The sequence below is a fragment of the Antechinus flavipes genome, chromosome 4, assembly GCF_016432865.1.
Source record: "Antechinus flavipes isolate AdamAnt ecotype Samford, QLD, Australia chromosome 4, AdamAnt_v2, whole genome shotgun sequence".
NCBI classification, from domain to species: Eukaryota; Metazoa; Chordata; class Mammalia; order Dasyuromorphia; family Dasyuridae; genus Antechinus; species Antechinus flavipes.
Window position 1 is genome coordinate 17775213 of NC_067401.1, and position 23208 is coordinate 17798420.

The 23208-nt window shown below is 50.7% G+C and overlaps 2 protein-coding genes across 6 annotated transcripts in view; one reads left to right on the forward strand and one right to left on the reverse strand.

The window, feature by feature from the left end:
• Nucleotides 1–3445: 3445 nt before the first annotated feature.
• LOC127561201 (basic proline-rich protein-like) lies at nt 3446–6951 on the reverse strand. The gene is made up of 5 exons (XM_051996486.1): nt 6776–6951; nt 6489–6564; nt 5585–5824; nt 3664–5472; nt 3446–3463 (listed from the first exon to the last, which is right to left on the reverse strand). Exons 1-5 carry the CDS (start codon nt 6949–6951, stop codon nt 3446–3448), a joined length of 2319 nt encoding a protein of 772 aa, XP_051852446.1.
• Nucleotides 6952–7265: 314 nt separating this feature from the next.
• Nucleotides 7266–23208, forward strand: part of ELN (elastin) — a 67874-nt gene continuing 51931 nt past the window's right edge. For 3 of the 5 annotated variants that reach the window (XM_051991942.1, XM_051991943.1, XM_051991945.1), the window contains exon 1: nt 7266–7435. In XM_051991942.1, coding sequence (XP_051847902.1) covers nt 7351–7435 — 85 coding nt within the window. In that variant the 5' untranslated portion in view covers nt 7266–7350. The remainder of the gene's footprint in view (nt 7436–23208) is intronic. The other 2 variants (XM_051991941.1, XM_051991944.1) reach the window with 1 other exon arrangement.

The following is a 23208-nucleotide window of genomic DNA, read 5'->3' on the forward strand; positions in this document are numbered from 1 at the left end:
CCCCAGCTCTCCCCAGCACCTGAGTCCACACCCCACTGTGGGTCTCCCACGACACCCCCTCCAGCGTCTTCAGTTTCCCCATCTGCGGAAGGACAGGCTGGGCGGGATGACCTTTGGGCTCCCTGTGAGTCCCCCCCATGCAGTTCTGGTCCCTGGCCCCAAACCTGTGCCTCGGGGTGTTTGCACACACGCGGTCCGGCCCGCAGGGACTCACAGGCTCCTTCCGGCCGTGAGGGTTGGAGGCGCTGCCTTCCCAGGACCCACCTACTTTTTGCTTCTGGGAGCCTTCTTTAGGGTCTGTGATCATGGCAGCCTGACAGTCCCTCCCCGGGGCCTCCCGCTTCCCACGTTACAACGTATCCAGAGCGAGAAAACTCCTCCGAAAGAGAGGAGAGCCCAAATGGAGCCGCCCGTGGGGTCTCGGGCAGGAGGACCTGGAGTTCGAGGGACCCCGGGTTCCACTAGATGGCGCTACAGTGGATAGAGCGTAACCCTGAAGTCAGGAGGGCCTGAATTCAAAACTAACCTCAGACTAAGCACTTAACAGCCGTGTGACCCTGGGCGTTTAGCCCCATTTGTCCTGCAATAACTAAATAAATAAACAAACAAACAAACAAATAAATGAACAAATAAGCAAACAGATAAATAAATGAATGAGATCTAAAACCTCAAAATTAGGAGGCAGCTTAGTGGGCACCCGATAAGCGTGGGGCCCAAATCAGGACGGCCCGAGTTCAAATTCTGCTTCAGACCCTTCCTGGTGGGTCAGGCCGCCTGCCCAGGTTCTGTTTCCGGCCGGCCTGGTTGTCGTCGCCGTCCCCCACGTTCACTTCACTTGGGGGGCCCGGAGGGGAGCGAAGGCGCCAAGTTTATACGGCACAATAAGTGTGGGAGCTGAGGTTGTCACTTGGGTCTCCCAGACTCTCCGTGCTGGGGGTCTCTCCTCCGCACCAGCTCAGAGCACAGCGACCAGAGGGAGAAGCGGGACCAGGGAGCCTCCGGGAAGCAGAGGAGCTGCCCCTGGGCCCGGCCCCCAAGCCAAGCAGACTGCGACCTGCCCCTCCACCCAGCCTGCAGAAGTCCTGGAATCAATAAGCGCAGCCCTGATTGTGGTTTGCAAGCCTGTCAGCCTGTTCCTGCTCTCGGCGGCCAACAGAGCCAGGGCCCTCTCCCTCTTCCAGAGCTAACTCATTTTCCCCTCTTCCTGTTTTCCCTTCTCGACAATCCCCTAACCTTTATCCCAGGAGAGGGGCCAGGGGGAACATGTTTGCAGAGACAGGGAAGGAAGGAGCGGAGGAATTCCTGCATCCTCCCGCCTCTGCGGTACCTGAGGGCCTCCCTCTCCTCCCCAGCCCTCCGGCCTCCGCCCTACCTCCACCTCTGACCTGGAGCCTCCATTTCAGCCTCCACCCCCCATCCCTGGTCTGGGACGCCATTCTTCACGCTGAGCCCCTCTCTCCATCTTGAATCTCCAGCGCTGAAACAGCTCCATTCCTAGTCTAAGCTCCCTTTCCAACACTGAATCCCCTAAACTCTCCCATTCCCAGCCCTGACCTCAGACTCCCAATCCTAGCCTTGAACCCCCATATTTGACCCCGAGTCCATCTCCCTAGCTCTGAGACCCTCTCCCCAATATTGAGCCTCATCCCTCACACACTGAATATCCCGTCCCAGCCCTGAGGGAAGTTCAGCTCTCCCCAGGACTTTGCCCCTCTCTTTGACTCTCCCTACCCTCATCCTCCCACCCCAGCATCCCTGCTCCACCCATCCCTGACAATGAGCCTCCCGTCTCATCATCCTCTATCCTCTACCCTGGAAGTACCTTGGACATCCTCTAATCCACTCATTTTACAGAAGGGTATCTGGGGCCCAGAGAAGTCAAGACATTTGCTCAAAAACACCCAGCCAGAGTCCCTGAGAGGTCTAACCCCTCCCTGGATGTTTCCTGTGTCCCCCACACTCAGGAGCTCCTGACTGTCTTTCTTCCATTCCCAGCTGGGTCAGCTCATTCTTCTCATTTGTATCTCTCTCTGTGTGTCTCTCTCCCTCTCTCTGTCTCTGTCTCTTTCTATCTCTGTGTGTGTGTGTGTGTGTCTGTCTCTGTTCTGTCTCTGTCTCTCCCTCTCTTTCTCCCTCTCTTTCTCTCTGTCTCTCTCTCTGTCTTTCTCCCTCTCTCTGTCTCTGTCTCTATCCCTCTCTCTGTCTCTGTCTCTATCTCTGTCTCTCTCTGTCTCTGTGTGTGTGTGTGTCTCTCTGTGTCTCTGTTCTGTCTCTGTCTCTCCCTTTCTTTCTCCCTCTCTTTCTCTCTCCCTCTCTCTGTTTCTGTCTCTCTCTATCTCTGTCTCTCTCTGTCTCTCTTTGTGTGTGTGTCTCTGTCTCTGTTCTGTCTCTGTTTCTCTCATTCTCTCTCTGTCTCTCTCTCTCTCTGTCTCTCTCTCTCTCTCTCTGTATCTCTCTCTCTCTCTCTGTCTCTCTCCCTCTCTGTCTCTGTCTCTTCTCTCTGTCTCTGTTTCTCTCATTCTCTCTCTCTGTCTCTGTCTCTGTCTCTCTCTCTCTCTCTCCATATATGTATATATACATACGTATATATGTATGTAAATATATATATAATTTTTGAAGATGGCTGGACTCAATAATCTCTTCCAGTTCTCAAACCCCATAAATCTTTCTCTCTGTCTTAACTCACAACCAATCAATCAAAGAAAGTAACAGTTCCCATCTCTGGAACTCCGATGTTTACAACATCCCTTTCCTCCAACCACCCTGTGAACCTCAGCAGAACGAGGCTTATCACCTCCATTTGACAGGTGAGGAAACTGAGACTGAGAACTTCAAGGCTCACGACGTGACTTGGCTGAAGTCGAGCGAAGCTGCTTTCCTGAGCACCTGAGGCCGAGGAGGCGAAAGCCCGGCCTTCCTCCTTGCTAGAAGTCTCACCTCGGAGATAGTCAGAGATATAGTAAAGGAAAAGAGCGATCCAGGGGATCAGGGATGAATGGGGGGCTGGGCGTGGGCTCCAAAATGGAGAGAGCGCCTTCCCCCACCCACCCCCTCACGCCCACCCCCGTGACTTCTTCAATGTCCAGGAAAGGCTTCCTGTGGACTGTAAGCTTCCTGAGGGCAGGATCTGTTTGCTCTTCTTCTGGACCCCGGCACATAGTAGGCTCTTAACAAATGCTCGAGGAGTTCCTGGAGGATTGTGGGACTTGAGATGGACTTGGAAGGAACGAGTTCCATGTTTCCTCGATCTGGCTGGATCGTATTATGTCATTTCCCAGCCGAATGCCAGGAAAGCAGCTCCATCGTGGGCACCGTCGTCTCCCCTTGGAGAGTCGCCAGGGACGAGACCCCTTGACGGACGCCCCCGAGAATTAGCAGCCGGGAGCTGGGGAGGGACGGGAGAGCAGGGATGGGTTTTCCTCTTTGAACTTTCTGGGAGGAGGTTCTAGGTCTTCTTCATGACCTGCATAAAAGGGCCCAAGACACAAGCCCTGGCCAGTCCCTTCCCCATTAACAGATGGGGCTGAGCCAGAGCGAGGGTTCTTAGCTCCCCTCTGGGGGGGGGGAACCCCCTTCTCACTGTCAGCTTTGTAAATGCAGGGGAAGGGGAAATGAAAGGGAATGAAAAGGATTTTTTAATTTCCAGGCTGAGAACTCCCCGACCTGAAGCCCCCCAAGGCTCTGCTGGCACTGGCGGCCTGGGGTGCTGGTGGCCTGGGGCTTTGGTGGCCTGGGGGCTTTGGCAGCCTGGGGCTTGGGTGGCCTGGGGGCTTTGGCAGCCTGGGGCTTGGGTGGCCTGGGGGCTTGAGCGGCCTTGGGGCTTTGGCAGCCTGGGGGCTTGGGCGGCCTGGGGCTTGGGTGGCCTGGGGGCTTGGGAGGCCTGGGGGCTTGAGTGGCCTGGGGGCTTTGGCAGCCTGGGGGCTTGGGTGGCCTTGGGGCTTGAGTGGCCTGGGGGCTTGGGCGGCCTGGGGGCTTTGGCAGCCTGGGGCTTGGGTAGCCTGGGGGCTTTGGTGGCCTGGGGGCTTGAGCGGCCTGGGGCTTGGGTGGCCTGGGGGCTTGAGTGGCCTGGGGCTTGGGCAGCCTGGGGAGTTGGCAGCCTGGGGCTTGGGTGGCCTGGGGGCTTTGGCGGCCTGGGGGCTTGAGCGGCCTGGGGCTTGGGTGGCCTGGGGGCTTGGGCGGCCTGGGGCTTGGGCGGCCTGGGGCTTGGGTGGCCTGGGGGCTTGAGTGGCCTGGGGGCTTGGGCAGCCTGGGGAGTTGGCAGCCTGGGGCTTGGGTGGCCTGGGGGCTTTGGCGGCCTGGGGCTTGGGCGGCCTGGGGGCTTGAGCGGCCTGGGGCTTGGGTGGCCTGGGGGCTTGGGCAGCCTGGGGAGTTGGCAGCCTGGGGCTTGGGTGGCCTGGGGCTTGGGCGGCCTGGGGGCTTGAGCGGCCTGGGGGCTTGGGCGGCCTGGGGAGTTGGCGGCCTGGGGGCTTGGGCGGCTGGGGGCTTGGGTGGCCTGGGGGCTTGAGCGGCCTGGGGGCTTCGGTGGCCTGGGGGCTTGGGCGGCCTGGGGGCTTGGCGGCCTGGGGGCTTGGGCGGCCTGGGGAGTTGGCAGCCTGGGGGCTTGGGCGGCCTGGGGCTTGGGCAGCCTGGGGAGTTGGCGGCCTGGGGGCTTGGCGACCTGGGGGCTTGGGTGGCCTGGGGGCTTGAGCGGCCTGGGGCTTGGGTGGCCTGGGGGCTTGGGCGGCCTGGGGGCTTGAGCGGCCTGGGGCTTGGGTGGCCTGGGGGCTTGAGCGGCCTGGGGGCTTCGGTGGCCTGGGGCTTGGGCGGCCTGGGGGCTTGGGCGGCCTGGGGAGTTGGCAGCCTGGGGGCTTGGGCGGCCTGGGGGCTTGGGCGGCCTGGGGAGTTGGCAGCCTGGGGGCTTGGGCGGCCTGGGGGCTTGGGCGGCCTGGGGCTTGGGCGGCCTGGGGGCTTGGGCGGCCTGGGGGCTTGAGCGGCCTGGGGCTTGGGTGGCCTGGGGGCTTGAGTGGCCTGGGGGCTTGGGCGGCCTGGGGAGTTGGCAGCCTGGGGGCTTGGGCGGCCTGGGGCTTGGGCGGCCTGGGGAGTTGGCAGCCTGGGGGCTTGGGCGGCCTGGGGGCTTGGGCGGCCTGGGGAGTTGGCAGCCTGGGGGCTTGGGCGGCCTGGGGGCTTGGGCGGCCTGGGGCTTGGGCGGCCTGGGGGCTTGGGCGGCCTGGGGGCTTGAGCGGCCTGGGGCTTGGGTGGCCTGGGGGCTTGAGCGGCCTGGGGGCTTGGGCGGCCTGGGGAGTTGGCAGCCTGGGGGCTTGGGCGGCCTGGGGGCTTGGGCGGCCTGGGGAGTTGGCAGCCTGGGGGCTTGGGCGGCCTGGGGGCTTGGGCGGCCTGGGGGCTTGGGCGGCCTGAGGCTTTGCCCACCCCGAGCCTGCCTCTCACCCACCCGGGCACTTGGGCCCCAGGAAGAGCGAGCACCTCAGACAGGATCTAATGGGGGGGGGGGCTCACAGAGTCATAGCTGGAGCGGCTCAGAAGAGATCGCGCTTCTTTCGGGGGGAAACTGAGGCCCGAGGGGTCACAGTGACTTTCCCACGCTCACACGGGGGGGCTGGGGCCCCGCCCCCTCAGCTCGGCTGCTCAGGGATAGCCCTGGGACCCGTTTCTTTAGAACAACGGCGGTGGCTCCTGCCAGGGCCTCGGCCGGGGGCGCGGGGAGGGAACAAGCTGCTTTCCCCTCGGAACCGCCGATCTGAGGACGTTTTTCTGCACCGCAGGGGCGCCCCCTCCTGGCGCCGGAGGAAACGGCGGCTGGGCTGGGCGGCGAGCTGAGCTGGGGCTGCTGCAGGGGAGTCGGAGGCAGGGATTCCGGGGGGGCCGGGGCCGCTCAGCTGGGGACCAGGTGGGCCCGCGCCCGCACGGAGGGCTGGGCCTCCTCCCCAGGATGTGGTTTTGCTTCCTCCCCAGACTCTGAGGTTGGGATCCTGCATGAGAGAACCAGAGGGAAGCTCCGAGACCACCCGGCGTACCCCATTTTACAGAGGAAAAAACTGAGGCACGGGGAGACAGCTGGCAAGTGCCAGGGGTGAGATCTGAACTCCGTGCTCCTCTCACTGAATCTTGCTCCCCTTTGCTCCCCAACCTACGAGAGGGAACTAAAGGACTCCGGTCTGGGCTTGCAGCCGTCACCTGCTGTCTGGACCCTGAAAGGGGGATGCCCGTCCCTGATGCTCTGCAGAAGCACTAAGCAGGGAGGGAATGAGCCCTGGCTCTGCAGGGAGGGGACGGCTTCAAATCCCACCCCGGAGATTTGGAATCTAGGTGACCTGCCCTCGTGTGCCTCAGTTTCCTCTTCTGTAAAAATGAAGGGTTTGACCTAGGTGGCCTCTGAGACCTCGGACCCCTCCCCTTCTTGGAACTGGTGGGTCTGGGTTTGGCCCAGAATCCCTCGAGCACGGTCATGGGGCGGGCTCCGAGGGCCCGGCTTTCCCGTGGACACCGGGTACAGGCTTCTCTCCCCGGACCCCGCTCCGCGCCCTCTCGCTCGGACCCCCAGCAGAGGGGTCAGCAGTGCAAAGGACCCTGGGGAGGGGGACGAGGGAACAGGCCGGAGAAAGGACGTCCTCCCCCGGACACACAGGTAGCGAGTCAGGATTCAGAGCCGTGTTCTCCGAGTCACAGACACCGTCCCCCACATTTTCTCATGGCACTGGGTGGCAAAGAAAACGGGACCCTGAGCTTCCCTCTCCCCGAGGCCCCCCCACCTCAGGGTCCCGCTGTTCCCGGGCCCCACCCGGAAGCCCCTCCCCAGCCAGGACCAGGGACGGGAGAGAGCCGGAGTGAGGAGGGGGCTCGGGAGGGGGTGGCGAGGGGGGTTCGGGGCAGCTGGCCCTTGTCCCCAGGCTCTAGGCTCGGGGCCCAGTTGGGGCGGGGCGGGGCAGGGTGGGGCGGGCGCTGGGGCCTGGCCATCACGGGGCTCGGCTAGAGCCAGGGATTTTTGGCAAGGACGAGAGCCCTCCCCTTTCCTCTCGCTGAAGGCTGTTTTGGCAGCGTCCCCCCCCCCCCCCTCCTGCTGCTTTCTGGCAGGCCCTGGACAGGGCTGGAGAGAACAGCAAGAGAGAAAGGGGGGGAGCAAAGCAGAGAGAAAAAACCCACACAGTCCAGTCTGGGGAGGCTTGTGTGTTGCCCTTTCGTAATTACGTCGTGTCCTGAGCTTCCCCCCCACCCCCCTCGCCCCCCCGTCCCGCGGCCCCCCTCCCTCCCTTGTTCTTCCCCCTCCCTCTTTCCCTCACATCCCTTGTAGACAGCAATTAAGCATTGAGGATAAAACACACAGCCCGAGAGAGCGCCGAGGCTTTTCTCCCCGAGATGGCGAGCCGGACAGCTCTCTCCCTCCGAGCGGGAGCCTTCCTCCTCCTCCTCCTCTCCATCCTTCAGCCCACGAGGCAAGGAGGTAAGGTGCCCCCGACGGGACCGGCTCCCGGTCCTGCCTGCCCGCCGCCTCCCCTCCACAGCCTCCTGCCCCGGCCCCGGCTCTGCCCCCGGCTCCCTTCCAGCCCACTCCCACTCTCCCCTTCCCACGGGCCTGGGGCTCCTCTCACAGAGTCCGAGGGCTGAGCCAGAGCTCCCTGTTTCTAAGGGAATGGAAGGGACAGGTGGGATAGGTGTGTGTGAGAGAGACAGCGAGAGAGACGGACAGACAGAAAGACAGAGACAGAGAGATAGACACAGACATCAGAGAGAAAGAGAGAAACAGGCACAGAGATAGAGAGACAGAAACAAAGACAGACAGAGAGAGAGAGAGAGGCAGAGAGAGACAGAGACAGAGAGAGAGAGAGAGAGAGAGGAGAGAAAGATGGAGAGAGACAGACAGACAGACAGCAGAGATAGAGAAAGAGACAGAAACAGAGACAGAGACAGACAGCAGAGAGAAATAGAGACAGAGAGAAACAGACACAGAGATAGAGAAAGACACAGAAACAAAAAGAGAGAGAGAAGAGAGAGACAGAGAGAGAGAGAGATGGAGAGAGACAGACAGACAGCAGAGATAGAGAAAGAGACAGAAACAGAGACAGAGACAGACAGCAGAGAGAAATAGAGACAGAGAGAAACAGACACAGAGATAGAGAAAGACACAGAAACAAAAAGAGAGAGAGAGAAAGAGAGAGACAGAGAGAGAGATGGAGAGAGACAGACAGACAGCAGAGATAGAGAAAGAGACAGAAACAGACAGAGACACAGAGAGACAGAGACAGACAGGAGGGAGGGAGGGAGAGAGGGGGGAGAGAGAGAGAGAGAGAGAGAGAGAGAGAGAGAGAGAGAGAGAGAGAGAGAAGGTAAGAGACAGAGACAGAGAAAGAGAGACAGAGAAATAGAGACAGAGACAGAAACAGAAAAAGAGAGAAGGTGAAAGACAGAGACAGACAGAAAAAGAGACAAAGAGAAACAGACAGCAGACAGAGATAAAGAAAGAGACAGAAACAGAAACAGAGAGACACAAAGAGAAAAAGAGAGAGAGACAGAGACAGAGACAGAGAAAGACAGAGAGAGAGAGAGAGAGAGAGAGAGAGAGAGACAGAGACAGAGAAACAGAGACAGAGACAGAGACACAGAGAGACAGAGACAGACAGAATAAAGAGGAGAGAGAGAGAGAGAGAGAGAGAAGGTGAGAGACAGAGACAGAAAAAGAGAGAGAGAAAGGGAGAGAGAGAAGGTGAGAGACAGACAGACACAGAAAGAAATAGAAACAGAGAGAAACAAACAGCAGACAGAGACAGAGATAAAGAAAGAGACAGAAACAGAGACAGAGAGACACAGAGAAAGAGACAGAAACAGAGAAAGACAGAGAGAGAGAAAGAGAAAGAGAGAGAAAGAGAGAGAGAGACAGACAGAGAGATACAGAGAGAGAGAGAAAAAGAGGGACAAAGACAGGAGAAGAGAGACAGAGAGACAGAAAGAGAGAGAGAGAGAGAGAGAGAGAGAGAGAGAGAGAGAGAGAGAGAGAGAGAGAGAGAGAGAGAGAAACAGAGACAGAGACAGAGACAGAGATGAACTTTAGAGATCCTCAAGGTCAGGGGCATCCTATTCTATGCTTCCCTTGACCTGTTCCCAGCCAGGAAAGCCCCAGTAAGAAGAGGATGGGGCAGCACTTGCGCGAGGGAAGAGCTGCCCAGTGCTGCAGGAGCCTCCACCTTGGGTTCCTAGAAAGGGGAGAGGGCTGGGAAGCCCACCCCGGGGCAGGCGTCCAGCAGCCTCTGTTAGAAGGCTACCTCCTCCTCCTCCTGGGGCCCCCCGCTGAGCCAAGCCCCAGTCTAGGAGGGAAGGTCCCGGGAAGGCGCAGCCTGGGGCTCAGGACTCCTGGACTCGGTCTGGGCCAGCCCTCGGACTCTGAGAGTGGGGAATGCCGGGGGCCGTGCTGCCCCTCCCGGGCTGTATTCGGAGGAGGTGAAAAGCGCCTGCCCCCCCGTTAGTGCGTGTCTGAGCAAAGGGTCCCGGCTCTGGGTGTGTCCCGGGCACCTGCGAGCGGGACACATGTGTGGGCATGTCTGTTGGCGGCTAACCCGCCAGAGAGGGGGAGGGCGGGGGGAGGGCGGGGGGACAGGGCTGGTCCCACCCTGGCACACTGTGTGACCTTCAGCACAGGCTCCGCTGCCCAGGTTGCCCATCTGAGAGAGGGGCAGATGGCAGAGCGGCCCCAGGTATCTGAGGTCCCAGGGCAGGTGTGTGTGTGGCCCAGGGGATGCTCCTGGGCGGGAAGGCGGGGTCGCGTGCCCCTGAGCAGATTGTGTGCTACGGTGGCAGTGGGGGAGGCCCTAGGGTGTTTCAAGGCATGGCAGGGACCGGAGTTGTGTAGACAGGACCAAGCTGCGCCACCGGGGAGATGTCTGTCCATGAGGGGCTGAGCGTATTTTCGTGCATGTGTGTCCGTGTTCTTGGGCACACGCCCGGGTGAGCGGGTACACCGTGGGGACGCACACACGTGTGTGTTCTGGCCCAGACTGTGCCCGTGGAGGGGCAAATGCAGAACATGGAAGGCGTCCTTGTTCATCACATGGGCTGTTTGGCTGTGGAGGCCGGTCTGGCAGGGGACCGGGGAACCGCTGATGGTGATGGGCAGGGAGGGAGGGAGGCCGGCAGAGGCTCAGCCTCTGAGGGGCAGCGGAGCCCACATCTGGCGCCCAGAAAGCGTGAGCTATAAATGTCCAGAGTGCATCACATGCCCTCGGGGTGGATCTGGGGGGCAGCCTCCTGCTGGGGGGCAGAGGGGGGAGCCCTCCCATTGGTTCCTTGGGCAAGGTCGGGAAGGAAGCAGAGATGCCCGCAGGGAGACGAGGAGACAGCAGAAGAGCCGTTTTCGGGGCGGCGGCCAGATGGGGAGGAGGGGGGACCTGAGGGGAGATTGGGAAGAGTCATAAAGACTTAGGGATCCTGAGCGAGAGGGGGCCGAGAGGGGGCCGGCTGAACCCGGCTCCCAACACATCCTGTTGGCGGCAAAGTGTTTAGGAGCGGGAGGAAGGGGTGCCCAGCTGGAGCCCAGCTGGGCTCCGGGAAGAGAAGAAAGCCCTACTATGGGCTCCTTTTCTGGCTCTCTGCCCTTGCCCCAGGCAGCAAGAGCCCTGGGTGAGGTCTCTGTTCCTGGGGCTGCGACTCTGGGGTACGGGAGGATGTCCCCAAGACAGGGATGATAGAATGAGTGGAAGCAACGGGCCGGGAACAGGAGGGGAAGGGGGGGCCGAAGTGGGGGGGGGGGAATTTGAGAAGAGGGAGGGAAGGAATGGGGGGTGGGGAGACTAGGAGTCACAGCTGTTTCCTGGAGATTGGAGCTGGCCTGGCAGGGCTGCTAGTGCACAAACTTCCTGGGTAGAGCTGCAGCTCCACAGCTTAGCCCAGGGACCCAAGGAACCTCAGGCCAGAGACCTGGCTCAAGCGCCATCCCTCCCAGCCTCCCAGCCTCCCAGCCTCCCAGCCTCCCAAGTTAGAACAGAGGATTTCTGGGGAGAGGGGAAAGGATCAGCCTTAACCTCCCCCTCTCTCCCCTCCCCTAGGTGTGGCCAGGCAATGAGGACCCCTCCTTTAGGGAGCTTGAGATGGAGCTGGGGGAGGTGAAGAGGTGCAGGAGAGGCCAGCCTCCTCTCCTCCTCCTCCTCCTCCTCCTCCTCCTCCTCCTCCTCCTCCTTCTCCTCCTCCTCCTCCTCCTTCTCCTCTCCTCCTCCTCCTCCTCCTCCTCCTCTTCCTCCTTTACCTCCTCCTTCTCCTCTTCCTCTTCCTATTCTTCTTTCTCCTCCTCCCTGCACCCAGCCCAGCCTGGCCTCTGGCCAAATGGCTGGAGACCTCAATGCATCCCTCCCCCGTCTCTGCACAGACCCCCCAGTACCAGAGACCTCGCCTGGTTCCCTTCAGGACTGTCCAGGCCAGAGGCTCCCCTTGTCCTCCTTCGGTCCTTCCTTGGGCCTTCCCTGTAAGAAGTCTTTGCTCCCATCTGGGTCTAAGCCCTCACCCTGCAGCTCCAGCCCCAGCCTGTCCCCCAGAATGCCCCGCCCCCCGTGTCTGCCATAACTAAAGTGAGGTTTGGGGCCGGTGGATGGTCGGCAAGCCCTGGTTCGAATCCTGCCTTAGTGTCTTACTGGTTATGTGAGCCAAACAAGTCATGTCCAAGCTCTCCATCTGTAAAATGGGGACAATAGAGACACGTCCCTCAAGTGTGGTTGTGAGATAGACAGACATATGTATAGATAGATATATACACATAGGTTTTTATAAATGTAAATATATAACTACTATAGATACATATATATGTAAATATATTTATATATAAACACACATATATACATAAGTATATATCATAGATATAAATAGTAGCAATATATAAACACAGATAGAGATACATATACACAGAGACATATGTACAAAGAAATAGAGATACATATACACACAGAGAAATACATATGGACAGCTATAAATGTATATATACACTAATATAGATACATATACATGTAAATATATTTATATATAAACACACATATATACATAAGTATATATCATAGATATAAATAGTAGCAATATATAGACACAGGTTACATAGAGATACATACACACACAGAGATACATATACAGAGACATATATCTGTACGAAGAAACAGAGAGACATATACACACACAGAGAAATACATATGGACAGATATAAATGTATATGTACACTAATATAGATACATATATACGTAAATATATTTATATATAAACACACATATATACATAAGTATATATAATAGATATAAATAGTAGCAATATATAGACACAGGTTACATATGGATACATACACACACAGAGATACATATACAGAGACATATATATGTACGAAGAAATAGAGCGACATATACACACACAGATAAATACATACACACAGGTGTGTGTGTGTGTGTATATATATATATATATATATATATATATATATATATATATATACACACACAGGTATAAATGCATATATAGACACTCATACAATGAAAGTATACATATATATAAGTATAGATAATAGACATATAGATAATAGCAATATATACATACAGAGAGAAATATAAACACATACATATACACAGATATAAATGCATATATACATTTATATGTGTCTACACAGAAAGTATACATAGACAAATAGATAACAATATATACACAGAGAGAGAAATATAGATACATATATACACAAAGATAAATACACATACATAGATATAAATACATATATACATATACATACATGCATATATACATTTATATGTGTATATACAGAAAGTATACATATATAAGTATATATAATATAGACACATATATATATTACCAAAAAAGATACATATACACAAATATAAATACATATCTACATACATATACATGCATATATATACCTTTATATGCATATGCACAGAAAGTATGCATATATAAGTATCTATAATAGACATATAGATAAAGCAATATATACACACAGAGAGCAATATGGATACATATACACATGGATATAAATACATATACACAAAGATATTCCCAGCTATAGATACATGTATGCAAACATATATATATATACTTTTAATGTATACACACATGTGTACATAAGTATATATAATATACATAATAGCAACACAAACACACAGACACATAGATACATAAGCATACATATAGACATGAATTGTGTATTTTATGGGTGTGTGTATGTACATGTACATATAAGTATATATACCATATATAGATAATAACAAGTATTATTTCAAATACAGGGACTAACTGGCTCCTGCCCAAACCCCTATTTCCTTTCCTCCAACTCATCAACATCCATTTACTGATCACTCCTCTTTGCGTAGCCCTGTGATAGGGACTCTAGGAGACCGTACACAAATGGAGGAGATATTGTTCCTGCCCTCGGGCGTGTTCCAGTCCACAATAGTTGGGGATGAATGTATGACCACAGGGGAAAAAACCAATCCCTAAGCAATTATTCTAGCCTTTGGCTTGTCACAACCATGGCACGTGGTCTCAGGCAGGTTATGTTCTCTCTCCAGGCCTCAGTTTCCAACTCTGTCAGATGAAAAAATCCTGGATCTAAGAACTTGAAGAGACTTCAGAGAGCATATCACCCCTCTCTCATTTGACAGCAGAGGAAACTGAGACTCCCCAAAATAAATGACTTGTTCAAAGTCATCCAGATTGCTCCTCGGAAGAGCCAAGCGTCAGACGTAAGGCTCCTGGAGCCGTCTCAGTGGCTTTTCCCATCCCACCAAGCTGGACTCTCCTAAATGGCCTCTAAGGCCTCTTGTAACTCTTAACATTCCCTAAGTAAGCAGCCCTGTCGCTGACCCCCGTGTTGGGTAATGAAGTCATAGAAGGGAAGAGATCAGGACCCGCTGGGACTTAAACTGGTCCTCTGACCTCAGATAGAGTTGGAGTGGAGAGGAAAAGAAAGAGGCTCCAAGGAGGGGAGAGCTGGTGAGCAGAGGCATGGAGGTGGAAACTGGGGAGAGTGGCCGCGGATTGTTTCTCCAGAAGGAAACGTCCCGTTCCTTTAGTCTTTCTTCTTGAGCTGTCCAAGTCACGGCTCCTTGTCCTCTCTTCCTGGGAAGTTTCTGTAATCTCTGGGGCCAGAAACACAAAACTTCTACCAGGATAGGAAGCTGGACAATGGGCATGAGGGGACTAATTAAGAATAATTAATATTAATAATTAAGAATAAGCATTATTGGGACAACAATAACAATGATAACAGGCATTTATAAAGCTTTTTAAGGTATACAAATCACTTTGCCAACCTCATCCCTATCACCACTTAGGAGGTAAGTAACATTATTATTCCCAAGTTACAAAAGGTAAACTGAGGGTCAGCACACAGCTAGGAAGTGTCTGAAGCCAGATCTGAGCCCAGTTTTCTTCTGACTCCAAACTTCTCTCTCTTTCAACACTTCCGTGTCACCTCCCCAGTATGGTCATGGCAATGACATGACTTTTTATAGCTCGAAACCGATAATCCTGGGATCCCGTAGTTTTATGAAGCTCACTCCTCAGAACCCTATGAGACAAACAGTGCAAAAAGGAAGACCTCCATTTTACAGGTAGGGAAAGTCAGGTCTCGTGGCTAAGAAGTGGCTGAGCTGGCCCTTGAACTCTCGTTCCAAGTCTGACGCTCTTTCCATTAAAGTACTCTGTGTCCTGATAATGGGCACAAGGAAGGAAAAGCAATCCCGGAATCCCACTACAGGGGACTCGGCCCATTTCTGCCGTCCAGAAAGGGTGGGGTGTGCCAGTCCCTTGAGGGAATTAGGCATCCACCCGCCTAGTCTTACAACTCCCGCCCCTCTCCATCCTGAAAGAAAAACTCAGAAGAAAAATGTATTTTCATCCTTTTAGAAAATAACTGAGCTCTTGAAGAGCTGTGGGTAGGCTGGAGAGTCATGGAACCAGGGGATGTTAGAAAAAGCAGAGAGCCCAGAGATCACCCAGGCTACCTTCTCCCAGAATCACCGAGTCGAGAGTTGGTCATCTCGTCCAACCTGTATCCCCAAAGAAATCCCCATTGTAGCACCAAACCAGGGGTCTTCCCTGCCCCTTCTCAAAGACCTCCAAAGCAGGGGAGCGCACTTCACACAGCAGCCTCCTGTGGCATCCCTTCCACTTTGGAATAGCTCTGATTTTTAGGTGGTATAGAGTAGCTGGCCTAGAACCAGGAAAAGCTAATGTCAAATCCACTCACTTATTAGATGTGTGACTCTAGGAAAGTCATGTGACCTTGTTTACCTCAGTTTCCTTATTTGTAAAATGAGCTTCAGACAAAAATAGCAAGTCAATTTAGTATCTTTGCCAAGAAAACCCAAATGGGGTTATGAAGAGTCATTCTAGACTGAACAGCCCTTAGAAAACTTTTCCTGATTTCAAGTCTAAATTGCTCTCTTTTCCTTGCTCCTGGTTCTGCCCTTGGGGGCCAAGATGATCAAGTCTAATAGTTCTTCCTCAAGACAGCCTTTCAAACACTTGCTGAGGACCCTCTCCCCGACCGCATCCCCAAGTCTTTTTTTGAACCTAAGCATCCCCAGTTCTTTCAACCATATGATATGGACTCAAGACTTTTGATCATCCCACTTGCCCTTCATTTGAAATTTTCCAGCTGAAAAGCCTTTTAACTGTGGCATCCAGAATGGAAGGCCAGATGGAGTCTAGTACAAAGGAACTATCATCACTTTATTCCTCTCTTTATATGGCCCGAGATCAAATTAACTTGTCTGCTACATCCCATTGCCAACACTGACTGAGCCTGCAGCCCGCTAAAATCCACAGATTTCTTTTCAGGCAAATTCCCCAAATGAACTAACAATGTTGGGGTTTTGAACCCAACTGGAAGGCTTTACGTTTCTTTCGTTTCGTTCAATTAGGAATCTTTTTTATAAAGCACCAACTTTGTGCCAAGTACTGTGCTCAGTGCTGAAAAGTGTAGGTCTTGGCCCCCAAGGAGCTTCTCTTGTCATCTTAGTGGATTTGCCCCGTGCTCTCAAAGGGTCTTGATCCCTTTGGGAGTCTCATACCTAGATGTAGGAGTCATGAAATTGCAGTTTATTATCGGTAGATGTTTGATTTTCCTGCTTAGAGTCATGTAAAAATTTCTCAGAAAAGAGGTCGTGAGTAGAAAATGTTTAAGAAGCCCTGCAGTCTAACCCATAAATCTTTCTTTCTTGCCTGATCTTTTGTGTCATTGGCAAATTTGATCGGCTTTTCTTTCGTGCTTTTATCCAAGACACCACTGGAAAACTCTTGGCAAGTTGACCTCAATGACTATTAATTAATGACATTAATGATGACATTAATTGCTATCCAACCTGTACTAGATCCATCAACTAATATCAATATTAATAATAACAATATTAATAGCTTTCATGTAGCATTTTAAATTTGAAAAGAGCTTTACACATGCTATTTCATTTGATTTTCACAACCCTCATTTGTTGTTATTGTTGTTGTGATTATTGTTGTTTAGTCATTTCAGTCATATCTGACTTTTTCTGATCCCAATCTGAGGTTTTCTTGGCAAAGATACTGGAGTGGTTTGTCATTACCTTTTCCGGTTCATTTGACAGATGAGGAAACTGAGGCAAACAGGGTTCAGTAACTTAAATAGAGTCACACAGCCAGCAAAATGTCTGAGACAGGATCTGAACTCAGGTTTTCCTGACTCCAAGAGCCATTTATTGCCTAAGCTATCTTTATTGTCTCCTAGATAATTGTATGAAATTCTTTATCAAACGCTTTGCTAATATGTAGGTAAAGTGTTCTTCTCTCCTAATTTACAATAATAATTTCCAAAAACTTAATTAACATGAGTCTAGTATAACTAGTCCCTTGATGAAGTCATGATCACTGCTTCCTTTTCTAGATATCCATTAATCACCATCTCTTTAATGTTTCATTCTAGAATTTTTCTTAGGAACCAAAGTCAGATTCCCTGGTGTTTATTTCAATGGTCTCTAGTTGAATGTCCCAAGGAATCTGTGTTTGGCCCTGTCTGGTTTTAGTATATTTATATTCAATGACTTAGAAGGCATAAATTCTGTGCTCACCAAACTTGTTGGATGACACAAAGGCTAGAGGAAGGAGTCCATAATGGTTTTTTGTACTTTTTTAAAAATCAAGATTACATTTGCCTTGCTCTAATCCAGTAATCTCTCTCTAGTTTTATATTCCCTGTCAAGTGTTATGGAACTACATGCCTTATTTTACATATAGGGGAGCCCATATGGGTTTCTGGAGTACATATAGGGGAGCCATATAGGGCCTAGAGGAGACATATAGTTGCTCATTCTCAATCTCTTGACATAAGTTAGGTTTTTGTAACTGAAAACTCTGTTTCCAATTCAACAAAGATTTGTTAAATAACTACTTAACACAAGGCAGAGTATTTGGTACTAAATGCTACTAAGTACTAGGGATAAAAACACAAAAATGTAGTCATTCCTCCAGAAACTCAGATTCTATGCCATGGCGTTTCAATTTATGGAATAAGGATTAGACTCTGTAACTAGACCTATTGAGCACATTTGGAATCAATGGAACTTCCCCAAATTTAGAACTCTGCTGTCTTTTGAGCACAGTGAGGCTCTATCCCTGGCTGGAGAGGCATTTCAGCTGGAGATTTTCAGCTGGTAATTCTTTCTCCCTACTCTACTTACATCTCTATCTCTAAAAAAAAGAAAAGTATATATTCCAAAACCAAGTAATAAATAACTTAGATTTTTCTTAGTTTACGATTATGTATGTTAATGCTCCTATGCCATTGGGATGAATGGTTTTAAACAAAATTCAGAAGGTTAGTCAATTAACTTAATTGATCAAATGTATAAGCATTTACTATGTGCCAGGAATGGTGCTAAGCTCTGAGGATATAAAGAAGGGCAAAAACAAAGACAAAACATGGTCCCTGCTCTCAAAAAGCTTGAATTTAATGGAGGAGAATGCATACAAAAATGTATATATACTGAAGGTAGATTCGGAGAGCTCTCTCACAAGATTCCCTGAGAGGATAAAATTCAGGACTCAGTGAAATCCCTAGGGTTCCGATCTTCTTTGCCCTCAAGGCTTTAAGTTAAAAGAGATATTAGATATAATACAGATCAACCTCTCACTTTACTAATAAGGAAACTGAAGCTTAAAGAAGTAACATGTATGAGGTTGGACTAGATAGTCTAATAACAATAATAGCAGCTAAGATTTATATGGTGCCTACTACTGGCTAGGCACTGCGCTAAATGCTTTACAAATATTATCTCATTCCATTCTCACAACAACCTTGAAAGATAGATCTTATTATTATCCCCATTTTACAGTTAAGAAAACTGAGGTGAATAAAGGTTAAGTGACTTGCCAAAAGTCGCATAGCTAGTTAAGTGTCTGAGTGAGATTGGATTTGAACTTGGATCTTCCTTACTTCCTTACTGCACCACTTAGATGAAAAACAAAAATGTTTGACAAGATGATCAGTGAGGGTTCTTCCATCTAGATGATTCCCTGAAGTTCCAGGAGGTCCTTTTTTTTTTTTTTTTTTCTGCTGAAAGTATCAAGAATTTCTTAGGATAACGCAAATGCCCCAGGAGGGGTTTAGATAAACTAATATCCTTATGAACCATCATTTCAATAGATAAGTAAAGCAGAAAAAGGCAGCATTGTGGGAGAATGGAAGGTAAAGTATAGGAGTACTTAGTTGTGTCAAGAACAGAGGCTTTCAGGAACTTTCTGGCAAAGTTTGGGGGGCCAAAAGGATGCTGAAGTGAAAATTTGCTAATTACAAGTTTGAGAGGAATAATCTCATAATAGAATCACAGAGATTTCCCTTGGCCCAAGGAGATCCAATATTTTTATCATTGACTTTGGATGAAAAATAAAGGGTGTTTCAGTCAACTTTGCAAATTACAGGAAACTGGGAGGAATAGCTAACGCATTGGAAGAGAGAGTCCTTATCCGAAAATAGCTTGGTAGGTCAAAGCATTAGGCTGAATTGACTACAATGAAACTTTAGTTAGAATCAATGTAAAGTCTTAGCTTTGGGATCAAAAAATCAACTTCACAATTATAGAATACAATGATATGTCTAGCCAATATCTCTTTAAAACATACAAACTAGGGTTTTAAGAGCACTACCAGCTAAATATTGATAAGTGTGATGTGACAATAAAAAAAGTGAATGTATCCCTAGACCATGTTAAGAAAGCTGTAATGTCTGTCCACTATGCTCTTCTCTGGTCAGATAACATTGCATTCAGGTCTGAGCATCACATTTTAGGAAAGACATTGACAAGGAAGCAAGAGACCAGGATGGTGAGAGAAGCATAGAACAAATTATATGTTAAGGGAACTGGGATGGGAAAAAAAAAAAAAAAAACATTTGGCCAGAGGAGAACATGACAACTGTTTTCAAATCTATAAAAGGCTAGTCTTTGGGGAAAAGGATTAGCCCCACTAAGAACAATGGATCATAGTTTCAGAGAAGTATATTTAAATTAATGCCAAAAAAAAAGTGTCCTAAGTGGAAGAGCTCTTTCATGATGGAAGGAGCTGCCCTTTGAAGGCAGTCTCCCTCACTGAAGGTCTTGAAACCTTCCATGTCCAAATGAAATCTATTCAGGAATGCTGTTGAAAAGTTTCTTGTTCTTTCTAATTCTGATCTTTGTTTTAAGAGAGACTTCAGAGATCTTCTAGTTGTCCAAGCCCCAATTTTACAGATGGAGAAACTGAGGCTGAGAAAAGTCAAGCGATTTAGGTTGGACAATATCTTCTGGCTTACCTAAAGTTACATAGGTTGTAAGTCACAGATTTCAAGAGTCAAAACCCTGACTGTACAGATGACAATTCTGGACCTCTCACCCCAAACAATTACAAAATAGTAGCAACTATCTAGATATCAGCCTCTTTTTCCTTCAACCCTGCCCATGCCTTCAATTTTCTTGATCCTTCTCTTCTTCGAGGAAACTCTCCCTTCTTACTGTGTATGTGTCTACCCTGAGCCCACTTCTTCCCTCCCTAGTATCAGTACCACCTGAGCCCATATAAATCTGCCCCCTCCAAGTTTTGAGGGTCCTGCCAACAGCTCTTGACAGTGGTTAGAACGACAGAGAAAAATGGGAACATGGAAGAGTGTGATGGGAAGGTGTCAATTCCTAACCCCTGTGTATGAATGAGCTTATCAGACCGTGTCCTTGTGGGCTAGATTGAGCATGAAGCCAAGTTCCCCTATCTGAAGGGTGGTCCATTACAAGAGACAGCTCTGGAGGGCAGCGCTAGTGCTGACGGGCGGCAGATTTTAGTTTGGTATGAAATGCTTTCAGTCATAGAGGAGGGAGTGAGCTCCCTGTCCTAGGAAGGGTTAGAAGCTAGATGACCCCTTGGCAAGGACACTCTAGGGAGGATTCCTCCTTGGGGAAGATGAAGGAGAGGAGGAGAAAGAAGTGGACCTAGAGAATCTCCAGATTGCCTCCCAATTAGAAGGAAGATGAAGGAAGAAAAAGGACGTGGGCTCCCAGAATCCTAGAGCTCTCCAATCCCCGTCTGGCAATGGAGACGTCAGCACCCCTCTAGCTCAAACTAATTGGGGTCAAGGTCAGTTTTATTTCTGGAATACTATTTTATTATTTTCAAGTACAGAGAGTGTGTCGCACACTCATTCCTAACATAGTGTTTTCAAGTACATGCTCTGCTGGACCCATTTAACAATGAAGAGATAAGCTTCTTTGTAATTAACGGCAGCCTTTGGAATATAAACAATCTCTCAAATGCCTTGGAGATAGTTTAGTCTCAGAGCAGGTTAAACATTCCCCTTAAATCTCAGATGAATCCCTTCTTTGCTTAGCAGGGTTTGGTTTGGTTTTTTTTTTAAGGGAAGGGAGGGGAAAGGGAAATGCTGGCTCCTCTCGGGTCTAGGTTAACAAGGTTAGTTGGATCTCAGTTCTGGTCTGCCAGAAATGACTTAGCAACAGTCATTTGGCGAGACATTAAAGAGTTTGTCAGCAGAACTTCGCCCTCCCATCCCAGGACTTTAGCGTGCTGAACCCCGCGATTATTTCGGTTGACTTCGGATGGGTAAATGTCCGAGAGATCTTCAAGCTCTGGTTCAGATCTCTGAGGGAGCTTGTGACTGGTCCAAGATCATATGGGGGATGATTGTCAGAGGTGGAATTTGAACCCGAGTCTTTCGATTCCAGAGCCAAGCATCTCCCTTTCATTTGCCCCTTTAATGTGGACTGTCCCAAAGCTTAGGAAATAAGGCCGATCCACATCATCTAAAATCTGACAAGTCTGGAGACTACGAAGGAGGGTCGCAGTGGGGAGGGACGAAACTCCTCACAATAGATCCTCCATAATCGTGGAGGTCGTTTTTTAAAGGACTTGGGTTCAAATCCCGACTTCTACCTGTCTAACTTTGCCAGATCCCTTTACTTCTTTGAGTTTTACTTCAGCTCTCTTCAATGACTCCAAGTCCCTTCAAATCAAAGGCTCTGGTTCCATGATCCTTGCTGGGTCCCCTCCCCCAGTCACCTTAAAGTAGATGTGCTCAGGAAACCCTAATTAAGTTTAAACATCAGCTCAGCCCCACCCTCAGCCTCCAAGAAACAAAAGATCGTGCTCCAAAACGGCTTTTGGCCATCCGGCTTCGGGGTTATCTGTGAGGCCGCCATCTTTGGTCTCTCCATTTGGCTCCCACCATTTCCATGAGCTCTGCCTTTGACCTCCTTCCTCTTCCTCAGTGGAAAGTTACCAGCTTTTAAGCCGCCCAGGCTGAGCCAGGAGATGACCGCCCTCTTTCTTCATCCATTCATCAGAAGAGACCTCCTCAAGCCCTCCCCTTGGCAGAGAAAGCTGCCCCGGCTTCGTGGGCAGGGCCCACACTGATGGGATGGCCTTTCTTAGAAGAAGCCTAGAAATCAGGCTCTCCGGGGTCCTGGTTCCCTTCCCTGGGCGCTTCAGCAGACAAGGCTCAGGAAGTCGGGGGTCTGAGCCCGGCTGCCTCAGTTTCCCTCTCTGTAACCTCAGGGATTCGGATTGGATGTTCCCTGAGAACCCTTCCAGCCCCACGTCTACTATCCCATGACCTCTCTGAGTCCGTGTTCTCTGTTCATAATTAAGTGGAATGAGGGGTTTGGTTATCTCTGTTTTGATCCCCATGGCAACAGCGCTGGCTAGATGCTGTGCACCGGGGCTAGCCCCAGGGAGAGAGCTGGAAGCGGGGCCTCTGTCTCTCGCTGGATTTGGCCCTCGAGTTCAAAGGCTCACAGAGTTAAAGCCGGACAGGGATTTAGGGATCAGATAGACCTGGAGAGCTTTCAGAAGCTCCGGGGGGGAAAGTGCAGCACAACCTCCAAGCGAAATTTAGCGTTTCCTTCAATTAAAGAAGCCATTGTTCTTTGAAAACCCCCAAGACCTCACCAAAGTATCAGAGCGTTTATGACAGTTTATGATGCTCAGAAAAAATCCAGAGCCCCTGGTCTGGGTTAACTTACTCATTTTATAGACAAACGTGACTTCAGGTCACCCAGAAAGTGGGAGGCAGCAAGATTCGAACCCAGATCTGGATCCTGTGATTCCCCATTCGGGACTCATTCCACGAATCACAGGGACCCTGGATCCAAAGCCGAGGAGAAGAAGGATGGGGACGGCTAGAACCACGGCACTGGGGGAGTCACTGGCTGCTGTTCCTAGAACCAGGAGGGGTTAGGAGCAATAACAAGCCCAGATGTTGGGGACAGAGCGCTTCCCAGGTCACAAAAGTCATGGGACAAGCCCCCAGAGAGCAGGTGACTTACACCAAGTGCTCGTGGACGGAGGCCCATTCACTGGCCGCTCGTTTCATAACCGCTATTGTTGTTGAAGGGGGCGATCGTGGGCACAGCGCTGCCCTCAGAGACAGGAAAACCCAGGTCCGAGTCTGGCCGTGCACCCTTACTGGTGGCTACTGGTGGATAAAGAACTCTGAGACTCGGTTCCCTCATCTGTATAATGGGACAATGTTAATATTTATCTGAAGGTTCCTGTACGGATCAAATGGGTGTTTTGTAAGGCTCAGAGCACTTTCATAAATGAACTACTATTGTTAGTTACAGAGGCCAGGGAGAGAATAGGACCCATCATTCTGTTGGTAAAAGGAACTTTGATGAGAAATCTTCCTCCAACGATGTAGCTCTGCAACTTAGAGAAGAGAGAATTACCTGGGCAAGTGCC